This window comes from Cyphellophora attinorum, assembly GCF_001299255.1.
Source record: "Cyphellophora attinorum strain CBS 131958 chromosome Unknown Contig21, whole genome shotgun sequence".
NCBI lineage: Eukaryota > Fungi > Ascomycota > Eurotiomycetes > Chaetothyriales > Cyphellophoraceae > Cyphellophora > Cyphellophora attinorum.
Genome location: NW_017253249.1, coordinates 360,333 through 379,742, shown reverse-complemented (window position 1 = coordinate 379,742; position 19,410 = coordinate 360,333). Strand labels below are relative to the sequence as shown.

Genomic DNA, 19,410 nt, shown 5'->3' with positions numbered 1-19,410 from the left:
CTTCATGAGGGATCTTCGTTAAGTCGAATGACATACGCAGAACATACATCAACCTCATGAGCTCTTGCGACGGGACCATGCCATTGGCTAGTCCCGTCAGTGCCTGAAATTCACCACCAACCTGTCACCTATGACAGGGCCGCGAAGCTTGCATGGCATGTTGAGCGTGTTATCGTCGTCGTCCTAGTGCATAGCTGCTAGTCGGACCTGGGGTAACACGTAAGTACCGATGAGTTGCATCACTAATCAGTATACCGAGCGCCCATTGTCTCACACCTCTGAGGCTCAGCTGAAGAAATAGGCCGAACTCAAACATGTACCTCAGATTTAACCTCGCGCTTCGGCATTGCTCATAGAATTTACCTCTCCAGCAGCTTCAAGCGCGCATTCTGGTCCGCGCCATCAGGTTCGCAGCGGCACGAATCGCATAGTAGGGATATTCGTGTGGCTGTGACAATGAAGTCAGCGCGTGCTCGAAACGTGTCAGCACACTGCAAAAGCACATCCATCGTCTCGAGCGAACCAACGCCCACTTGCGACAACAGAGTTTCCATGACACCACTACCTTCGATAAAGCTACAAATGTACCAAGCCTCTGGGTTTGCTAGAGTCGAGCTTCCGAATCCCCTCCCGAGCTCATGGCGGAAGTGTGGCAGCTGAGTAGCTACTTTGACAACCATTAGTGCCATAAGATGTCAAGCTCCGAATCAAAGGTAAAGCTATTGGTCTTTCGCATTGCGCGGTTCTCTTAGCACTGATTGCCGTGTGTTCTCGTTACCTGCCATCTCTGCCGACAGCATCGCACACTCCCATCAAAATGCAGTACTCAGCCATGAACCTCTTATATCTGCTGGCATGGGCCTTATCTGCCCTCGGGCAGTACACCGAAGAGAAGATACAGTTGGCAATCTCGAACGTGACCAGCATGGCGCAAGCAGCAGTTAACAGCAGTGCAGTCCCCGGCGTATCTATTGCCATCGTCTACAATGGCTCAGTTGTATACAGCGGCGGCTTTGGAGTCCGAGATACCAGCACCAATGAATCGTATACAGCGGACACGGTCCAACAAATGGCGTCCGTCTCCAAGCCCCTGTCCGCGACCATCGTTGCTGCCATGATCACCGCCAGCAATGGCTCGCTGGCTTGGGACAACTACACGAATTCTCCCGGCGCAGTAGCACCGTACTCTGACCCATGGATCTCACAAGAACTGAGACTCTACGATGGCTTCAGCCACCGTTCCGGACTCTACGGTCTTTCTGGGGATGATCTGGAGGAACTAGGACTGGATCGCAACACAATCCTCAGTAGACTGCAGTATATGGCGCCCATTTACCCCTTCCGAGCGGGTTACACCTACAGCAATTACGGCATCACCGCTGCAGCCATATCGACAAGCGACAAGATGAACATGACTTGGGATGACGCCGCCCAGGAGTACCTCTACGGCCCGTTGGGGATGACCTCCAGCAGCAGCTCCTTTGCAGAGTTCCTCACCCGCACGAACCGCGCCAGTCTGCACGTTCCCGCGTCACAAATACCAGGCTACAGCAACAGCACTAACGCAACCCAGTGGGAACCCACCGGCCTACGCAATCCTGATGCTCAGAGCCCCGCAGGCGGCGTATCCTCCAGCGCAAACGACATGGCCAAATGGCTACAGCTGCAACTCGGCCTCGGTGTCATCCCCAACACCACCAACCGGCTAATCGACGAAGCACCCCTAAACGAAACACACACCCCCTTCACCGTCCGCGGCAAATCCGCCTTCGGCATCACCAGCTTCTACGGCCTCGGCTTCGGCGTCGACTACCGCCAGATGGGCGCACGATCCTCTCCCATGCCGGTGCCTTTGAGGTCGGCTCTCGCACCAATATCGGCTTGGATATCAACGGCGGCCTCGGCATCGTCGTACTGTCCAACTGCTTCCCCACCGGTCTTCCGGACGGCTTGACCGATGCCCTTTTCGATCTCGCCTACTCAGGCGAGCAGAAGCCGCGACTGGGTCGCCTTCTGGGACGGCATCTACGGTGGCCTTGAGGCGGCCGAGTCCGGTGGCGCGCCCACTTTCGGCGCCGCGCCGCAGAACCCGTCGCCTATGCTGGCGGCCGAGGCGTATACCGGCATGTACTATAATGACTATGTGGGGCTGATGCAGGTTGCTGCTGGATCAAATGGCACCACTTCCTCCTCCAACGGTACTAGCAATACAACCACATCCGGATCAGGAGGAGGAGGCGATCTGACCATATCCTTTCCCGTTACCTCAAACATGACCTTCCCACTCACGCACTGGGACCGGGACACGTTCAGTCTGAACACGGTGCCGCAGCTGAATACTGCAATCGAGCCCGTCATCTTTGCAATTGGAGCAGACGGGAATGCGACAACGGTAATGGTGGACCGACTTGTAAGTTGCTGTATTTGCTGTTTCCTACACTTCTTGTTTGTTTCTGCGAGGTCTGGCGACTGTCATTCCGTGAACCACTCGTAACACAGGATGCTGACTCGGGACATTTTCCAGAACGGTAATGGTGGTGGTATTCTCAATCGCGTGATGGACAACAGCTCTTGAGGTGTCCGATCGACAGGAGGCAGTGTTGCTGTAGCAAAAGGAAGCTGAGCCCGTTTAGCTAGCCAGATGTTGTTCAAGATCGCTGCCCCGAAAGCTTTTGGTCCTGTCTCCTCACGGTCGCAGAGCTTCACATACGTCGCCTGCGCGGGCACAATTCCAACAGACGCCATCACTCGAGGTTTGGTGCGTCGCTTTCGAGGACGGTCACACGATGCTGTCCGTGCCCTCGACATCTGGTCGTTCAATGCTGTACCTCACCTCTGAGAGCGGTCACTCGAACCTCTGCGTCTCTTCGGAATGCGGCCACGCAAAGCACGCACTCAAGCCTCGAGATTCTCTTGCAACCTGCTCAGAAAATTCTCACGTGAAGTTCGTCTGAGTTTTGAGTGCTCCTGTCAGAATGATTGCTTCCCGCTCGAAAGTGAGATCAGACCGCCGTACTGATTTAGCAACACCAACCTCACGCATCCCCTAAACCACCTTCCACAATTTCCTATCCAAATAGTCAAGCTGCTCCGCCCTCCACGTGTCCTCCTCAACATGCACGGCACCTTCCCTGCCCGCATCGAAGACCAGATTCTCAGGTCGCTCAAGGTCATAGACCGGCCACTCCATCCCGCCAGCACCGTCACACTGCCGACAACGATTCGGATCTCGATGATTGAAGAAACTCACCCACCTTCTCTGCATCACCTGCGCCAACGCCCTGAAGTCTCCCGCCCTATCATTCTTCCCATCTTCAAAAATATCAAACGCAGGTCCGTCCATCCGCGCCACCTTCTCTCCAAACAGCAAGAACGGCATCTCAACCGAATGCCCCGCGCCCTGCGCCGCGGGTCGATCCCCCGTGACGGTATTGAAGCGATAGCTATACGCCGTCGCGCCAGCTTCCGTCCACGCACGCACCCACGACCGCCGGGGTGCCTGCATGGCGCGGTCGCCCGCGAACGCCATCACGCGCTTCCATTGCGTGCCGTATGTTGCGGCGTCGGTACCCTTGGGGCGGTCTGGGTAGGTCGCTGGGAGGCCTAGGGAGGGAATGTCCGGGTAGAGGGCAGAGATGGTTTCGATCGTGTCGTTGGCAGCGCCGCCGGAGCGCAAATAGGCTTCCCACTGCTCGGTGGTACTGATGCCGCGTGGTGAGAAGTAGTCACCGTCGTCGGTTGCGGTGCCGATGAGGATGGGGACCGGAACGAATTTGTTCTGGCGGAGGAGCTCAGAGCGTGGCGAAGGGATGAAGTCTCCATCCACGATGTCGAGAAAGGGCGGCCAGGTGACGTTGCCGATCCAGATGGCGAGTTGGTCGGCAGGGACGGTGCGGAGACAATCGAGGGAGTCCTCCTCGGCAAAATTCTCACAGCCAGCTAGCGAGAGCAGTTTTGAGTATGACTTCTCCCAAGTTAGGTCTGATTCGTTCTTCACTTCGCGAAAGTCCGTGTGGAAGCCAGTGCCGCTTTGCATAATCGCCGCAGAGAACAGCCCGTCATCGCGCCCACCAAATGCTGTTAACAAGGATGCAACGCTGCGTGGACCGCCACTCTGGCCCCAAATTGTCACCATTCCTGAATCACCTCCGAATGCCACGATGTTCTCCTGGACCCAGCGCAGCGCTAGACGCTGGTCCCAAAAGCCCAGATTGCCAAACCCTTGCCTTTTCATAGCCGGGCCCCACAAGAAACCCCTGGCATGCAGCCTGTACTGGATACTGACAGCGATGATTGGCTCTCCAACAGCGACTGAGGTGTCCACGATCGAAGACAGGTTGTACTGCGAGGCTGAGCCGCTGACTAGCCCGCCGCCGTGAATCCAGAATGCCACGGGCAGCTTAGCGTCTGGGCGGACTCCCGCTGGTCGGACAACATTGATGGTCAAACAGTCATCCGTGCCACCGATGAGAGGTCCCACAGGATATGGGTAGTTGTAACATTGCTGCTGGCACTGCGTGGCGTTTCGTTGGCCCCGCCATGTTGAGTTGAAGGGCTGAGGCTTCTGGAATCGGAGGTCATCGATTGGTGGCGCGGCGTATGGCATGCCTAAGAACATATCTTGGTTGTACGTTGGATTGTAAACTCCATAGTAAGTGCCATTCTGGAGTGCGACGGTAGGTGGGCTGCTTTCATCACGAATTGTGCCAGCAGATCCCTTTGCAAGCCAAAGACTCAAGCTTGCTGCCAATAGGGAGAATGAGAACACCATGATGCTCCAGACTGACCAGCCACAAAGGACTCCGGGTGTGTTGTGAGTTCTGCTCGGTGCAGCATTTTGGTCCTTGACTTGTGTTGCCTTTTTATAGTCCGTAGATGGTATAACGGTTGCCGGTTTCGCGGGTGAGGCATCCTTGGCGACAAGAGGTACTTCGTCCGCCATGACACGTGTATCGTGCCCATGAAGACAACCGTGGCTCTTGATGGCATGTAGCGCCTTGGAAGTAGATGAACTTCCACATCCGGGCAGACTTCTGGGATTCGAATGTGGGGAAGACTGCGAATGCGGGGGCACTTATTCGGCGTAGCGGGCTAAGCTATGCGGTGGTGGCGGTGTGTTCTTCGAGTGACCCAAGTCAGACTGTCTTTGCCGGGGGACAGCTATCCTGGCATAAGTCCTGTCAGCAACTTGTCGACAGTGTCAGACATTCCAGTATCAGCAATGTCTGCAATCCACTGAGTCCAGTCCAGGTCATTGTCAGTCTCGACGAGTCCAACGCCTTCCTCTGTGCCACCCGTGCCTGGCTCTCGCTCCACCAGCATGGTCATTGTTCGGCTTGCGAGTGCCTCGAATAGGTCTCGATACGGCCCGACCCCATCCCAGCGCTCTGCCATGACAACCAGAAGCATTGTGCAGTCCGAACATGTGCTGCTTATCTCGTCATGTCGAGCAGATTGTCGCACTACGGGTGACGTCCATAAGCAGTGAAGGTAAGTCAGTCCCGCAAGGAACAGGAAGTGGAGAGCTTGCCATGTGTAGCCGACGGAACGCCCAACAAATTGTCGGCGGTAGCGGCGGCATACAGTACCAGCGGCGTCGAAGCAGTCTAGAAAGACTGATCCGATGGATGAGGTTCAGTCAGCTGGGTCCGATACAGTAGTAGGATCGAGAAGGCATAATTTGTCGTGAACCAGTCTTCGCAGCCAAATAGGACGAGAGCTTTGACTGAGTGGGCAGGTACGGGTGGCCGTGTTGCCATCCACTCTTCGAGTTCAGCGCGCATTCTGAGGATCCTCTCATCCCTGCCAGAGAATTCTGCCGCCATGTCTGATAATAGCTCGGTATGTATTCTAGCCCACAGGAACCGACTCTTAAAGACATGAATAGCCACGGACATTGAGGTTGGTGGATCTTGATGGGACGCTCTGGGAGGTCGGAGCACACCTGTGTCAATGATGTGCTCATCATCTAGATCAAGCGGATACTGCCAAAAGCTTGTTAGCACAATCAGCAATGATGCACGGAGATGGGCTTGCCTACTTCTGCGTTCACCTCGTGGACTGGAACGCCCAGAGGCCTTCCCAGAGTGGTTGACTGCGAGCAGTCAATGGTGAATGCTGTCCAGAAGGCTCGCCTCTGCATCTGTAAGCGAAGTAAGTTCGTCTCGCCACCAGGTCTAGTAGCAGTTCGATGGTACCCAAGATCGACACACTGCCTTAGCGCAAGTCCAGACAGTTTCCTGTTCGACAATCAGCTTCAAGTACGTGCGTCGTAGAGGTTACTGACCAGATCGAAGGTCCCTCTGCCGCCCGCAAGGAGTACACTGCGCAGCAAAGCAAGGCCTGGATCGACTCGAGATTGTCCAAGGGAAGCACGTGATCGATATAGAGCTGGGCTGACGTGAAAAGACGCTGAAAGGCGTCAGTCAATGAAATTGGTTAGGCGTACTAGCTTGCCTTCGAATCGTAGCTGCTGTTAGGCAGCAATATTGCAGCAGTGGCGTAGACCTGTCTTCGTCAGACCGAGCACCAGTCATAGACGTGGGACCCAACAGACCGCATAGAGAAAGAACAGAGGAATTCGATCCGAGTCGACCAGCTCTTTGCCAGGCACGAAGAGGTCAGACTCCCAGGCCCTGAAGGTTGGCTCGTGCAAGAAAGGGTATTGTTGCTGAATGGAACGGAAGTAAGCATCACTAAGAAGGCGAGCAGAGTTGAGATCGGGTAAAAGGCACGGGAATTGATGCACGTCCAAGTCGGTAGAGGTCGAGCCAACGTCGTGAATTTTGGTGGGTGCAGCCTTGAGTAAGGAAGAGCTGATGATCCGTGAGAAAGAGACCACAGATGACTGGCCCAAGTATCGCTTTTCGTTTCCGCTGGCGTTGAGTCCCAGCGTGGCAAGACTCTCTGCGAATGTCGAGTTGTTCTCGCGTTGAGGGCGTGATTCTTCGTTAGCAGGCGTTTCGTCACGGTCTGTACCCGATGTGGGCGAAACATATGAGCCCTGGACGAGCGCCAGCTCCAGTTGAGCGATTCTATTCTCGAGTGTACTGACGTAGTCGCGAGGATGCTGTCGTTTCGTCACTGGGTCTTCCACCAGACATGCTATCTCGCATGAGCTCTTACTCATCGCGATCTGCTATGAGAAACACTGACCCACGTCAAAGCGAGAACAGTTTCTGCAAGTCGGAACGCCGTCGTCGCACTATTTCCAGCTGTCAGTCCCGGAGTTGGCGGTCTCGAAGCCGGCACTGGAGAATAGATAGGCACGTCTCAGATGGCAGAATTTCATACTTTGAGTCGCTTTTCTTTGCAATTCAGGCAAGACACCGTCACCCGTGGGCTGTTGCGAACACGGTGTTGCACCTTGCGTGATGGCGTAGACATCTCCTTGTGTGTGAAAGCATGTTCACGACAAGAGACGACAACGAGATGGAACGTTACCAGGCTACGATGAGGACGGGTGCAAGAAGCTCAGGCATTGTGACCTCCCGATCTACAACGGAGAATTGCAAACAGACTCTGAAGAAGTCGTGGGGCTGTTGCTGAATTGTATCACTCGGGAGATTTAGTTAACCGGCGTGACTTGAAGTGCTTGGCGCAAATGGTGACGGACTTCAACTTTTGCATTCACCATCATCTCTGCTATGAATCACAATACGCCCGAAAACACACGTCGCCAATCTGGCGTGCGAAATTCGAGCAGTCTACGGCACCTTGCTCATAGAGCGTTCTCTCAACGCTACGCGGGTCCAAAGTCGTGATAGCTACTGCCAAAGTGACTCTACGCGTCCTAGGCAGGAATCACATCGTGGCTGCACCCTTGGACTCCTTCTCTGCAGACGCGGCCAATGGCACTTCCCATTCTGTTTCAACGCTGAGGTCGAATTAGCGGGAGGTTTTCGTGGGTACAACTTCGACCTTACAGATTGTTCTTGGTGCTTGTGTTCCTTGCTAGCTCCTGGTCTTCTACGCCTTGCCAGATAGCCGCTTTGGACCGCTTATAAGCGTTGAACCAGGACCCCTTGAAGACTTCTTCAATTTCCTCGACACTCAGTCCGGCCACCTCTGGTACACAGAAGAAGACTATGCTCCAATTAGCTACCAGCCGCCTTTTAAACAGAAGTCGGTGACACCCTTGGGACATGGTCGGAAAACATACCGTATACGAGTGAGATGAGGCACCAGCTCGCAAAGAAAATGAAAGCGCCCCAATCATCTGTTTCTTTGAGCAGTGACGGCACACTAGAGGATCGTCAATACATCGGGTCAGGTACCAGGTGCGTAAGAGGACTGACCTGAATTTCATCGCGTAGATGAAGAGCCAGTGAAACGTTTGGGACAACGCACCGCCAAATGACCGGATGTGATTCGGCCACAGTTCGCCACCAAAGACATAAGGTAAAGTAAGCAACCCTGGGATAATGGTCAGCTCACGCCCATACAGCATACGAACCACTTACCGACTGCATATCCAAACGCGTGCACAAACAGCATAGCAATAGCGCCTTGCGATGCGGCCGTGGATACAGATCCGTCTTGTTGACACTTGACAAAAGCTCCGATATAGATGTCGGAAATCGCCTGAAGTGCGGTGCCAATGAAGAGGGAGTTACGTCTCCCAAGAGCGTCAATGAATAGGAAGCTGGAGATGAGACTGAACCAGAACTTCGAGAATCCGTACATGCCGGACAGAAAGATATTGCGAGTCGTGCCACCTCCCGGACTGATGATGTTGACGTACGGAACGAAATAGCTCGTGATGCTGTTCGCTCCGCTCAGTTGTGCCAAAGCATATGAGACGACTGTCTGTTGCAGACGTCGAAGGTTTGTCTTCTTGGTGAAGGTCTCCTTTGCTAGAGCCAAGAACGTTGGCCTCTCCTCGCCACCAAGACTTCTGACAGAGGCGTCGATGTCGACGATCTCCTGCTGAACACGTGGATGGTCCAGTGGCAGTCCACGAAGGCGGGCGAGAACAGTCAGTGCTTGTTCTTTCTTCCCGACCATCATCAGCCATCTCGGGGACTCTTCGGAAAACCCATATGTGCAAAAGAGACAGAGAGCCATGAAGATGACTGGCGCAAAGAATGCAATCTGGTATTGGATCCTGCCTACTGCGACATGGAGGTAGATTCCATACACGCAGAAGATAGAGGTGAAAAGCGAGAGTCCCATTGCCACGACATACCACGAGGTCAGAAGTCCACGAATCTCAGTGGGCGCAATCTCAGCCAGCGACATGGGTCCAGAAACGCTGAGAGCGCCGATGCCGATGCCGCTAACGATACGAGCGGCATACAGCCCTGCGACATTGGGAGTCGTGATCGCGATAATCTGTCCAATGGACCAGATTGCCACGTACAGACGATACGACTGGAGCCGACCGATATTGTCGTTGATGAAGAACGACAGTGCTGCGCCGACCGAGTATCCGATGTACACCAGTGATACAAAATTGCGAATCTGTTCCGGATTGGCGCCAGAGGTGATTGAGAAATGATTCTGGAACCCAGGCAGAGAAGGGACCACGGACGATGAGCCTTGATCCCATGCTGATTGCGTCAGTATGGCTTGGAGCACGAACGGAAGCACTCACTCATGGGTATCGCCGACAGGGCGTACAACAAGGATGATATGAGGAGCGCCCTGTTACAGATGACAGATCGTGGTGCGCTACGGATAGCATTCGCATATTTCGCTACCGCAAGGTTTGAAAGCATTGAGCGTCCCGACATGATTGCGATTTCGTGCTCCTGCTTGCCGACGAAGGGTGGTCTCGTGAGGCTCTATATATTGTCCTGGACACTGCGGAACCGTCCCCATATCTACTCGACTATCTGGCTTATCTTCTGGATGGGACGCCACCATGGCGGATATCATCGAGGTCGCTGGCTTTCTGGGGAACTGCTCCAGGAGGACCCTGTCGCCAAGGCTGGATGAATACGGACAGCCAATGACAACTACTGGAAGGTTCCGAGCAATCGCAATCACCTCGGAAGAATACGCACTGCCAATCACGAATCAGTACCACTTGTGGATGGTGCGATGCACACGCAGATGGACATCCTGCCAATGTGTTATATAGTCTCACCACGGAAACCTCACGAGTTTTCTGACGCGGTGAATACTCACAGGCACAATGGTGACCAAAGATTCTAAGATTATCGTGGTTGGGGGAGGCGTCTTTGGCCTGAGCACATCGTTGTGGCTAGCACGAGGAGGTTACCGAGACGTCACCATCTTCGACAGGTGCCAGTTCGACAAGAACTTCTATAACCCAGCAGATGGCTGCGATGGCGCTTCAGCAGATCTCAACAAGATCTTCAGAATTTCCTACGCCGAAAAGCTGCACTACCAGAATATGGCAATCGAGCTCGAGACATGTGGATATCATGGAACAATGCCATCGCCGGAAGTGATGCATCAGCTCTTCCTCCTGATCTAGAACCTGACGACAAGCTGCTGCACGAGTGCGGCTGCTACTACGTCGGAGACGGCCAAGATATGAAGGACTACTATGCCGAGAGCTTGCGATCGATTGAGAGGACAGCTCCTCACTTGCGGAAGAAGCAGTTCATCAAGGTGAGACCTTTGCTGAAAGAGCTCCAGACACTATACTCTGCTGACCGAACGAAGGGCAATCCTGAAAGCGAAGAGCAAATTCGTTCTCTCGGTGGCACATGGGCTAAGAAGTTCCACATCGTTGACAAAATCAACGGTGGCGACACAAACGGCTTTCTCGACACGAATGCCGGCGTCACGATCGCTGACAAGGTAAGCTTTGTTCCAGAATCTCACTTGAGCCGCGCTTATCCCATGGCATAGGCCTGCACCTGGGCCCGTTTCCTCTGCGAGCAAGCCGGCGTCATGTTCGTCTTAGGCGATCCCCAGGGCAAGCTCAAAAGACTCATCAAGACCCCTACCCCCAACTCAACCCGCGTCACTGGCATCGAAACCTGCGACGGCAAGACCCACGCCGCCGACCTCGTCATCGTAGCCGCCGGCGGCTGGACAGCATCCATCCTCCCCGAAGCCCATCGCACAGTCGAAACCACGGCCGGCACCCTCATGTTCATCGATATTCCCGAAGACCGCCAGGACCTCCGCAAGAAGTTCCATCCGGACAACTACCCCGTCTGGCACTACCGTCGCGGCTCCGGCGATACGTACTACCAGGGCGGCAGCTTTCCCATCACGAAGTCCGGGCGTCTCAAGTTCGGGTTTCGTGGGAAGAAATTCACCAATTTCGAAGATCATCCCACGGAACCCAACTTGCGTGTGTCGACGCCGCGGACGAAGTACACCGATAATCCAATCAACACTGTTCCGGCTTACGGACTGGCCAAGATGAAAGAAGTCCTTTACGAAGCCCTCCCCGAGCTTCGGGAATTCGCGTTCACAGACAGCCGGCTGTGCTGGTACACGGACTCGATTGACAATGAATACGTGATCGATTACGTGCCTGGGTACGACAAATCCTTGTTCATCTGTACCGGCGGATCGGGACATGCATTCAAGTTCCTACCGATCTTGGGCCGGCACGTAAAGAATCAGCTGGAAGGGATGGAGGACCAATTCACCCAGCTATGGAAGTGGCGGGTCGTGACGGAGGGCAAGAGCAGTAACGGCCTGGAGGAAGGCGAGGGTGGAGCGAGGGTGCTGGCTGGGATTGAGATGGCGTCTCGTAAGTTTACCATACCTAACCTACCCGCTTTCACAGCTTCCCGTCCGCCGTCTCATGACCGCTTGCTTGGTATGGCCGATATGACTGACCCGATTGTAATCACAGCAAGCGACTTCAACTTCAACGACGTCCGCGACCGGCTTATGCGAGAGGCTGGTCTCAACAGCAAGCAGGCAGCCACCAACATCGTCGCCGAAGTGAGTCTTGGAGCTGTTGGGCCGAAGGAGGTAGCCGTCCAGAACTGAAGGACAACAATCACGCCGCATGGATTCGGACACACCGATCCGATGATATGCCTTCACTAGGGAAGAATACACCTGAAGTAATTTGACACATTGTTGATCCGCTCCTTTTCACTACTTCCTATCTAGATATTGCTCATCAGCGGCCTCTCTCCACCACGTCGACAGCCAACTTTGTCAACCTTGCTGCTTGTGCCTTTTCTCCCCTTCCTACTCTCAGCCGACCACAAATCCGTGCCTGAATATCGCCCACCGACCCGATTTTTGTACAAAACAACGCTATGCAAGGACTTACAAAGAAACGGACCTCTCCCCAACGTACCCATCAAGGTTACTGCACGCCCGCCCACCGCACAGCGACACCCTCGCACCACTTTGCAAACATCCCCTCAGCCAGAACAGCCGTGTGCTCCATCTGCCCGCCAACCTTCGCCTGGATGGCCTCGATCTCAGCCTTCTCTTTGTCGAGCCGATCTTTCTCTTTGCTACCACCGCCACCGACATCCTTCTTCTGCTGCTCTGCTGCCTGCAACTGCTGGCTCCGCTCCTTGATGCGATCCTGTCGGGTCTGCAGCTGCTTCTGCGGCGACCCTTGCGCAGCTTTGCGAGGACTACCGTTAGTAGCCGGCGTCGAGTCCGCGGAGGATGAAGTCGTGTTGCTTCGTTGAACCAGCTGACTTCCACGGCGCTTGAGGAGCTCCTCGCGTGCCGAAGCAGACACCTTTGAGGGCGATCTGGAAGGCGTCGGCGACGACGGCGCTGAATTGACCGGTGTGGTCGAAGCCGGCGAACGGATGTGCGACTGTGTTGACTGCCTCCTATGGTGTGATTTAAGATGTGGGTTGTTCTGCGCAAGGACGAGCTTCGCGTTCGCTGCGGTGGTCACAGCCTCCGCTGATGCCGACTTTGTTGGACTTGACATTGCCGTACTCAGACGACTGCCCGGAGGCGCTCGTGTTGCAGCTGCAGCTGACTTTGGTTTCCGTGGACTTGCTGACGATGCGACCGATGCTGTGCTTGCAACACTGGACACCCTACTTGCCGGTGCTGGTGGGTGCACGGTATTCATGCTAGCCAGTGCTGGAATGAGCGTCATAATCTTTTTGTCATCTTTGATGCGTGTAAATACCGCCGACATGATATGGTAGAGGCCTTCCGGATCGGCAGCTTCCAGATCGCTGAAGGCTTCAGCCAACTTAGCCACGGCTTCGCGTCGAGGAGCGTCAGCTGTGTTGTCCAGAACATCCTGGCAAGAAATGCCGATAGCTTTACTGTACAGCCTCCGTCCTAGAATAGCTTCCTTCGAAGTTTCCGATGCAGTCGACGAGGCAGACGTCTTCCTAGTCACTTCCGCCAAGGTCGATGCGGTCGAGAAGCGTGACTCTTTGCTTGGAGATACTGATGGCGGTCGGGTGCTGCGTCTCGATGGCGATGGCGAAGGCGGTGGTGGCATCAACTCGGCGTCGCGATTCAGGCCGAAGGAACTCGATGCCACTTGTATCTGTTCTACATGGGTCTTCGGCTTCTGCGGTGTGTGAATCACACTTCCTGTATCTGGCTCCTCGTTCTCGTTCTCGTCGATAGTCTTCTTCGACTCGCCGTAAGACGACGTTCTCTTAAATTGTCGGACTGTGCTAGGCTATTGCCAAAGGACATGTTGACGCCAAGCGGAGGTCGTGCTTGTACGCTAGACAAACGCTTTTTCGTATTCTGCTGATGTCCAGGCGATTTGGGCTTCTCGTCTTCTTGTTTCTCCATCTCAACCACTCGCCGCATCGTCGCTGATTGAGCTTGGCTGAGGCTTTCGCGGCTCGATTTTGCGGACAGGTCGTCCTGAAAAGGATCTACACTTGGTTTTGATTTTCGAGACGTGCCCATGTTCGGTGTGGGAGCGGCCTTGATTGTATCGAATACCCAAGAATCGTCATTGTCGCCAGAATCGAGCGATCGTAAAGTCTCAGCATAGTACTTAAGATGCTTTTCGCTCCCTTTGTTGGCGTCCCAGTCCTGCTTGCGTAGGATCAATTCCTGTAAGGCCTCTGTCTTGCCAGCGTTCCTTATGAACCGATGTTTCAGTAGCTCTTTTGCAGTACTCCGGCGTTCTGGATCTTTCGTCAAACACTGCGCAACGAAGTCCCTGAAGTCTTTTGACCAGCTGCCACCCTCTAGTCGTGGTGCAGGTTGCTTCGGAATTTGGAACAAAACTTTCATGGGATGGATGTTCGCGTGCGGTGGCTCGCCATGCGCAAGTTCCATGGCTGTAATTCCCAAGCTCCAGACATCGGCTTTTGAGTCGTGCCCCTCTTGTTGGATGACCTCCGGTGCCATCCAGAACGGCGTGCCTACGAATGTGTTTCGAAGACTCTTGAGTCCAACCAGCTGGGCAGCGACTCCAAAATCCGCAAGCTTGACCCTGCCATCGCGACCAAGGAGCACATTTGCTGCCTTGATATCACGATGCAACTTTCCTTCCCGATGCAGATAGTCCAAACCGATGAGGAGTTCTCGACATATGATTGCGATATGCGACTCTGGGAGGTTATGTGGCGGAGGTTTCAGCAGATCAGCGCATGAGCCTCCGCCCAGGTATTCCATCACGATCCACAACGTTTGCCGGCGTAGGAAAGCGAGTTTGTATTTTGTGACATGCGAAGAGGCGCAGGACGATAGGACCGAAAGCTCGGAAAGGATGTCTGAAAGGTCCTCCTCTGAGGATTCAAGATCGACCTGGGCTTGTCAGTCCACTTCGCCCGCACCGAAGAGGGTGTTGCTCACATGTTTTACGGCCACAATCTCGCCAGTCGACTTCTCAATGGCCTTGTAAACTGTCCCGAACGAGCCGCTTCCGAGCTCTTCCAGCATCTGGTACCTTGCAGCGAGAGTCTCTCCATCGCAGTCGTCTGTCTGCATCTGCATTGTGGCTTCCGTGGGTGCTGACTTTGGCCGGTATTGAAGAGTGCTCATGTTGCTAGCAAACGATGAGTATGAGCTGCTGTCTGTGGCAATCCCCATCATAACGATTGCCGTTGCTTGCGTCGTCACTGCACAGCTCCTTGAGTCTTGCCAATGTCGAGCCGCTCAGAGAAGCCAACGCTAATTGTATCCAGGCCCACTTCCCTTCTATGCCAGTGACGTAGGTATGGTACACAAAGCTCTTCTGATGTAGCCGTCTATCCAAAAGCGCCGGTAAATGCTTGAGAGTTTATTGATACAGAAACACGACACCAGCCGATATGCAGAAGCAGGATAGATGCAGAGGTTGAGATCGGTAGTAAAGGATGCATACTCCAGCTCCGGCAATCGGTCGGTAGTAGTATCGCTTTCGTGTTCTGAATCTCGGTCCCTAACTTGTCTCACAACCGTGCTAAGAATCCCAAGCTAAGCAGAAAAGGTGCCGTAACCTCAACTTGATCAGCCTGACCCCCTGATGAGGCGCTGATCTCGTCTGGTCCAGCGGGGAGTGCGCCAGCGGAAGGGAAGTTCGGGTCAGGCTGCTAGATGTGTGGGGACCATGAAGCTGGCAACGAGATTTGATGCGCAAGATGGTAGACTGGTAATTTCGTCCCTCGTGGACTACTGATAAGTTACGGATAGCAAACGCTTCAGCTCGTGGGTAACATCATCAATTGTTCCGGACAGGTGGGGACTGGCACACGAGGCGTTGTGCCGAAGTTGACAATGTCGCATTTTTGGGATAGTGCGGGGTCGCGTTGCTCGAGGCAACCGCGCTAGGGAGTCCGAGGTCCTACAGGGTGGAGTTTCGAGAGCCTCTTTCCACTTCGACCATCATCAGTGGCGCTCACAGCTGCACAAGATCCAGACCATCTGTGGAAGCTGCCGCGTGGATGCAAGAGCGACTTACAAGCTAGAGATACCTGGATGCGATCGACCCTGCATCATGCAAGGCAATTGTCCATGCATTCGGGCCCAATAATCATAGCTTCCTACCGCTTCCCAGGCCTGCAAATATGCAAGGCATCAGCTCTCGCATCACACATACAGAGTATGAGGACGGCATACATCGTTCAGCTCGATTGACTGAGTCTCAGGGGCCATCTGGCTAGGTAGCCTGTCGTCAGATGGCGCTTGCGATCTTCTAGAAGGATGCCGAGATCAGCCCAAGGGGCCATATTGTTGCTATGCCAACATACCAGTGGTCCCGCGAAGCATTTCCGAACTGCCAACTCGTGATCAGCCTATCCTGATCGCTACTATGGTCTGCCACATTGCACCCTACTTACTGTGACGGGTCCGCAACTATCGGATCATGACTCGGCTACCTGGTAACGTCTGCGGAACAAGGAGCACATCTTGATGCAATCGCCCCTCCTAGGGAGTTGGGGTCCCGACATCACCATCTACCTTGTTACGGGCATCCGACCGAGTCAGCACAGCCAAACATTTATCGGATCCTAGATCAGATCCAGATCAGATGCGAGGCCAGATATCCGGCCCGAGACTCTGACGTCGTAAGTTGTGAAGGTACACTTGTTTGTTGCAAGGAATATCCATGATGCTCTAGCGTTTGTCCTTGGCGAGAACTTGCAAGCACGAAGCCAACGATGTAGGTATCGGCGCATGACCTGGGGAAAGCACGGCAGTCACTGCCATGGAATGCGTTGCCGTTTTGCTTCGTGGACCAGTGACACACGCAACATGCCCTGTCACTTTGATGAGTGCTTATGCCGAGGAGACGGCTTTAGTATTAGTCACACGACATAAGTCCGACCCCAGCATTCCGACATCGTAGCCAGACACAGAAACTCTCGTAAAGTTAGAGTCTGACAGAACAGAAAGACCGTTCGTGTTCCCCAGATTCTACATTCCTGGCCGCAACCTTGAAGTTGTGCATGCGTCATAGACTCAGATGGCAACAACCATGGAGGAATGTCGATCTTGTAGCGATGTCCATGGGAAGGAGCAGATGCAAGATGGAGTGCTAAAGACACACGTCTATACCCGCAACACGTTCTCTCATCAGCTCATTGAATATGTACACTCCACGTACACATCACTATATACAGTCCTACTCTACGCTCAAATCCAGCCGAACACTCAGCGCAGCTCAAGCCTCCATTTCCCTAATAAAATCACTCCCCGTCCGCGCCAGCTTCGTCGGCGTATCCTTCGGCTTCTCCAGCTCCGGCCAGGGCAAGTCCTCTCCGTCGACCACGGCTGCTTTGACAGCAGTCTCTTCGACTACTGAATCTTGGCGCCGTACGAGCGGAGAAGAGGCATCCCAATTGTCCCAGTGCTCGATGTCTCCCTCGTCGAGATCGTCTTCTTCCTTGCTTGCTGCCTCAGATGTGGCGCCAGGCGAGTCCGAGAGCAAATCCGGCGTGCTGCTACTGCCACTGCTGTCATTCGGCGTGTGTGCTCGGTGGCCTTTGATAGTATTATTGACGTCTGCTGCGCTCCCGGACGTCTTTCTCGGTGGCTTGCTCGCATCGTTGGTCCTCGTCACTGCTCTGGACGTTGCTGCATCTTGAGGTGCTCTTCCGGGCGTGTCAAGCCCAAACTCTCTCCAGAAGGAATCTTCTTTCTTGCTGCTGTCATGAGGTTTGCCCGTGCTATCCTTCCCGCCGGTGGTACTCGCCATTGACACTTTCTTGCGGTCAGGTGACGCAGAACCTGCGAACCTGTTGTTACGTCCATTCTTCTTCGCAACCCATCGCCCCTCCAGCCTTGCTTGCTGCTCCGCGCTTGTCGGCCCGTAGACCGCCTCATCGCCCACTGTGGCCTGCCGAATGTCCTCGAAGAACGTCCACAGCCCGTCGCGCACGCCCTCGACGACCGCGCGTCCCTGCTTCATCATGTCTACCGTAGCCGGTGGGAGGGACCGTCGTTGCTGTGCAGCCACGAGGTCTTTGTACGTCTTGCCGAAAGTCGGTGTCGTCGCCGATGTTGCTGATATTGCATCGGGCGAAACAAAGCCGTCGAGGGTGGGTAGGCGAGAGAGCTGGTGTGATGTTTCTAGTGTCGTCGTCGACGTGCCTGGTTGAGCCCCAGCCTGCGCATTGTGCTCTTCAGTGCTGGCTTGCCCCTCTTGAAGTTCAGAGTCGATACTGCCGGCGAAGTCCTCCTCATCCGAACGCCGCCTCACCGCAGTAGGACTCAACAAGCTCAGAGTCCTTGTATGTCGGCCTTCAAACACCTTTCTCTGACTCTGACTCCCTTTCCTCGCCACACCGCCACCACCGATGGCCGGGCTCCCGCTGCCGGCAGCATTCCCACTGAGCTCTACCAGGACCCTCCTCCGCCTCCTCTCCTCCTCTTGTATGTCCAAGTCCTCGACTTGCTTGATGTGTGGCACGTCTCCCAGCGCGACCGGCACGCCCCTTCTGACTCTGATAACCTCCTCCTTCTTCTTCCTCCCCTCATACGTAGCCCACTGCTTCTTGAGCAGCGTCAATTCCTGCTCCGCTTTGTCCAGCTCCTCCCGTATCTCGAGCACTTTTCGCTCCTGAGAGGCGATAAGCGTCAGGAAGTCGGTGCCGCTCGACGTGGTAGTGGGATTTGCGAAGAGTACAGGAGTTGCGGTAGTGTTGGAGGTGTGGAAGGAAACTGCTTTCATGCGCGGAGAGGCGCGGCCACCATTGGGCGAGGACAAAGACGGCGAAGCAGTTCGTGGCGACGTCTTTTGGGAGTTCGAAGCAGTGGCCGTGGGCAAGAGGATTGGGAAATTGAGCGACAGGCCTTTATTGTGCCGGGCTGTTCGGCGTGGACTAGTTGGTGCGATGGGACTGCTGGGTGATGGCGGCAATTGTGGCTGCTGCGGCGGTGGCTCTCGCGCGACGATTTACAGCACAATGGAGAGCGTCTGCCATGATTTGCTATGGTGTCCCACGTAAATTGGGTGTGGTAAAGGAGTGACTGGCGCTTAGAGCGAGGAAGCAGGCAGCTTCAGGTGCTCATCATCGTGACCGCTGTAAAGACATTGAGCGTCGTCAGTCGTAAATATCGTCAATCATGTCGTTCCGCTCAAGCATACGACCCGACGTTCATTTCATGATAAGGACAGAAAGTTTCGAGATGTTGACAGTGCCAGATACGGAATTATCGACGAAGTTGCATCTCGGGGCGGCTACAGCAGCTGCAGGATCCTTGCACGTTGGCACAGACGCGGGCAGTCGCATCTGGTTTAGGTTTCGTGGCTCCCTCATCTCGCTGGTTTGGGGGGCCTTTGGCGGTGAAGTCTGGGGTGGGCCAATCATTTGTGATGGCGCATTCCCTCGAAGAACAACGTACACCTTTGCGACGTTTGACATCCATGGATGGTGTCACGTTCGAGGCTCAAGAGTCCGCTTTAGAGTCCTCCTGACGAAGTACTAAGGTCGTTGTGGTCCAGCAAGTGAGTTCATACGGTCGGACTCGGCCTGTACATGTATTCTCTATAGAGTCCAAGGACCACATTGCAGTCCATCAATCATTATGCAGCACTGAGTCGCTGTCCCAAAGTACATCTGCCCGTGACGGTAGTAGTAC

General features: G+C 54.5%; 8 protein-coding genes across 8 annotated transcripts; 2 read left to right on the top strand and 6 right to left on the bottom strand.

Annotated features, from left to right (window-relative positions):
- Window positions 1-832: 832 nt before the first annotated feature.
- Window positions 833-2,575, top strand: AB675_3169 (uncharacterized protein; the record flags this gene model as incomplete). Its single annotated transcript, XM_018143197.1, has 3 exons — window positions 833-1,857; window positions 1,993-2,410; window positions 2,525-2,575. 3 exons carry the CDS (start codon window positions 833-835, stop codon window positions 2,573-2,575), a joined length of 1,494 nt encoding a protein of 497 aa, XP_017997818.1.
- Window positions 2,576-3,046: 471 nt separating this feature from the next.
- AB675_3168 (Lipase 1) lies at window positions 3,047-4,942 on the bottom strand (the record flags this gene model as incomplete). Its single annotated transcript, XM_018143196.1, has 1 exon — window positions 3,047-4,942. The coding sequence occupies one exon, from the start codon at window positions 4,940-4,942 to the stop codon at window positions 3,047-3,049; it is 1,896 nt and encodes a 631-aa protein (XP_017997846.1).
- A 132-nt stretch (window positions 4,943-5,074) lies between these two features.
- AB675_3167 (uncharacterized protein) lies at window positions 5,075-5,394 on the bottom strand (the record flags this gene model as incomplete). Its single annotated transcript, XM_018143195.1, has 2 exons — window positions 5,075-5,165; window positions 5,207-5,394. 2 exons carry the CDS (start codon window positions 5,392-5,394, stop codon window positions 5,075-5,077), a joined length of 279 nt encoding a protein of 92 aa, XP_017997953.1.
- A 212-nt stretch (window positions 5,395-5,606) lies between these two features.
- AB675_3166 (uncharacterized protein) lies at window positions 5,607-7,129 on the bottom strand (the record flags this gene model as incomplete). The annotated part of the gene is made up of 6 exons (XM_018143194.1): window positions 5,607-5,984; window positions 6,041-6,142; window positions 6,198-6,239; window positions 6,287-6,395; window positions 6,449-6,507; window positions 6,557-7,129. 6 exons carry the CDS (start codon window positions 7,127-7,129, stop codon window positions 5,607-5,609), a joined length of 1,263 nt encoding a protein of 420 aa, XP_017997871.1.
- Window positions 7,130-7,803: 674 nt separating this feature from the next.
- AB675_3165 (Hexose transporter HXT15) lies at window positions 7,804-9,734 on the bottom strand (the record flags this gene model as incomplete). The annotated part of the gene is made up of 6 exons (XM_018143193.1): window positions 7,804-7,876; window positions 7,926-8,085; window positions 8,162-8,244; window positions 8,298-8,415; window positions 8,463-9,551; window positions 9,596-9,734. The coding sequence occupies 6 exons, from the start codon at window positions 9,732-9,734 to the stop codon at window positions 7,804-7,806; spliced, it is 1,662 nt and encodes a 553-aa protein (XP_017997801.1).
- Window positions 9,735-10,138: 404 nt separating this feature from the next.
- On the top strand, window positions 10,139-11,928 carry AB675_3164 (L-pipecolate oxidase; the record flags this gene model as incomplete). The annotated part of the gene is made up of 4 exons (XM_018143192.1): window positions 10,139-10,382; window positions 10,427-10,581; window positions 10,636-10,773; window positions 10,825-11,928. 4 exons carry the CDS (start codon window positions 10,139-10,141, stop codon window positions 11,926-11,928), a joined length of 1,641 nt encoding a protein of 546 aa, XP_017997927.1.
- A 328-nt stretch (window positions 11,929-12,256) lies between these two features.
- Window positions 12,257-14,889, bottom strand: AB675_3163 (Serine/threonine-protein kinase svkA; the record flags this gene model as incomplete). Its single annotated transcript, XM_018143191.1, has 3 exons — window positions 12,257-13,540; window positions 13,588-14,652; window positions 14,701-14,889. 3 exons carry the CDS (start codon window positions 14,887-14,889, stop codon window positions 12,257-12,259), a joined length of 2,538 nt encoding a protein of 845 aa, XP_017997847.1.
- A 2,101-nt stretch (window positions 14,890-16,990) lies between these two features.
- On the bottom strand, window positions 16,991-18,499 carry AB675_3162 (uncharacterized protein; the record flags this gene model as incomplete). Its single annotated transcript, XM_018143190.1, has 1 exon — window positions 16,991-18,499. The coding sequence occupies one exon, from the start codon at window positions 18,497-18,499 to the stop codon at window positions 16,991-16,993; it is 1,509 nt and encodes a 502-aa protein (XP_017997976.1).
- Window positions 18,500-19,410: the final 911 nt, after the last annotated feature.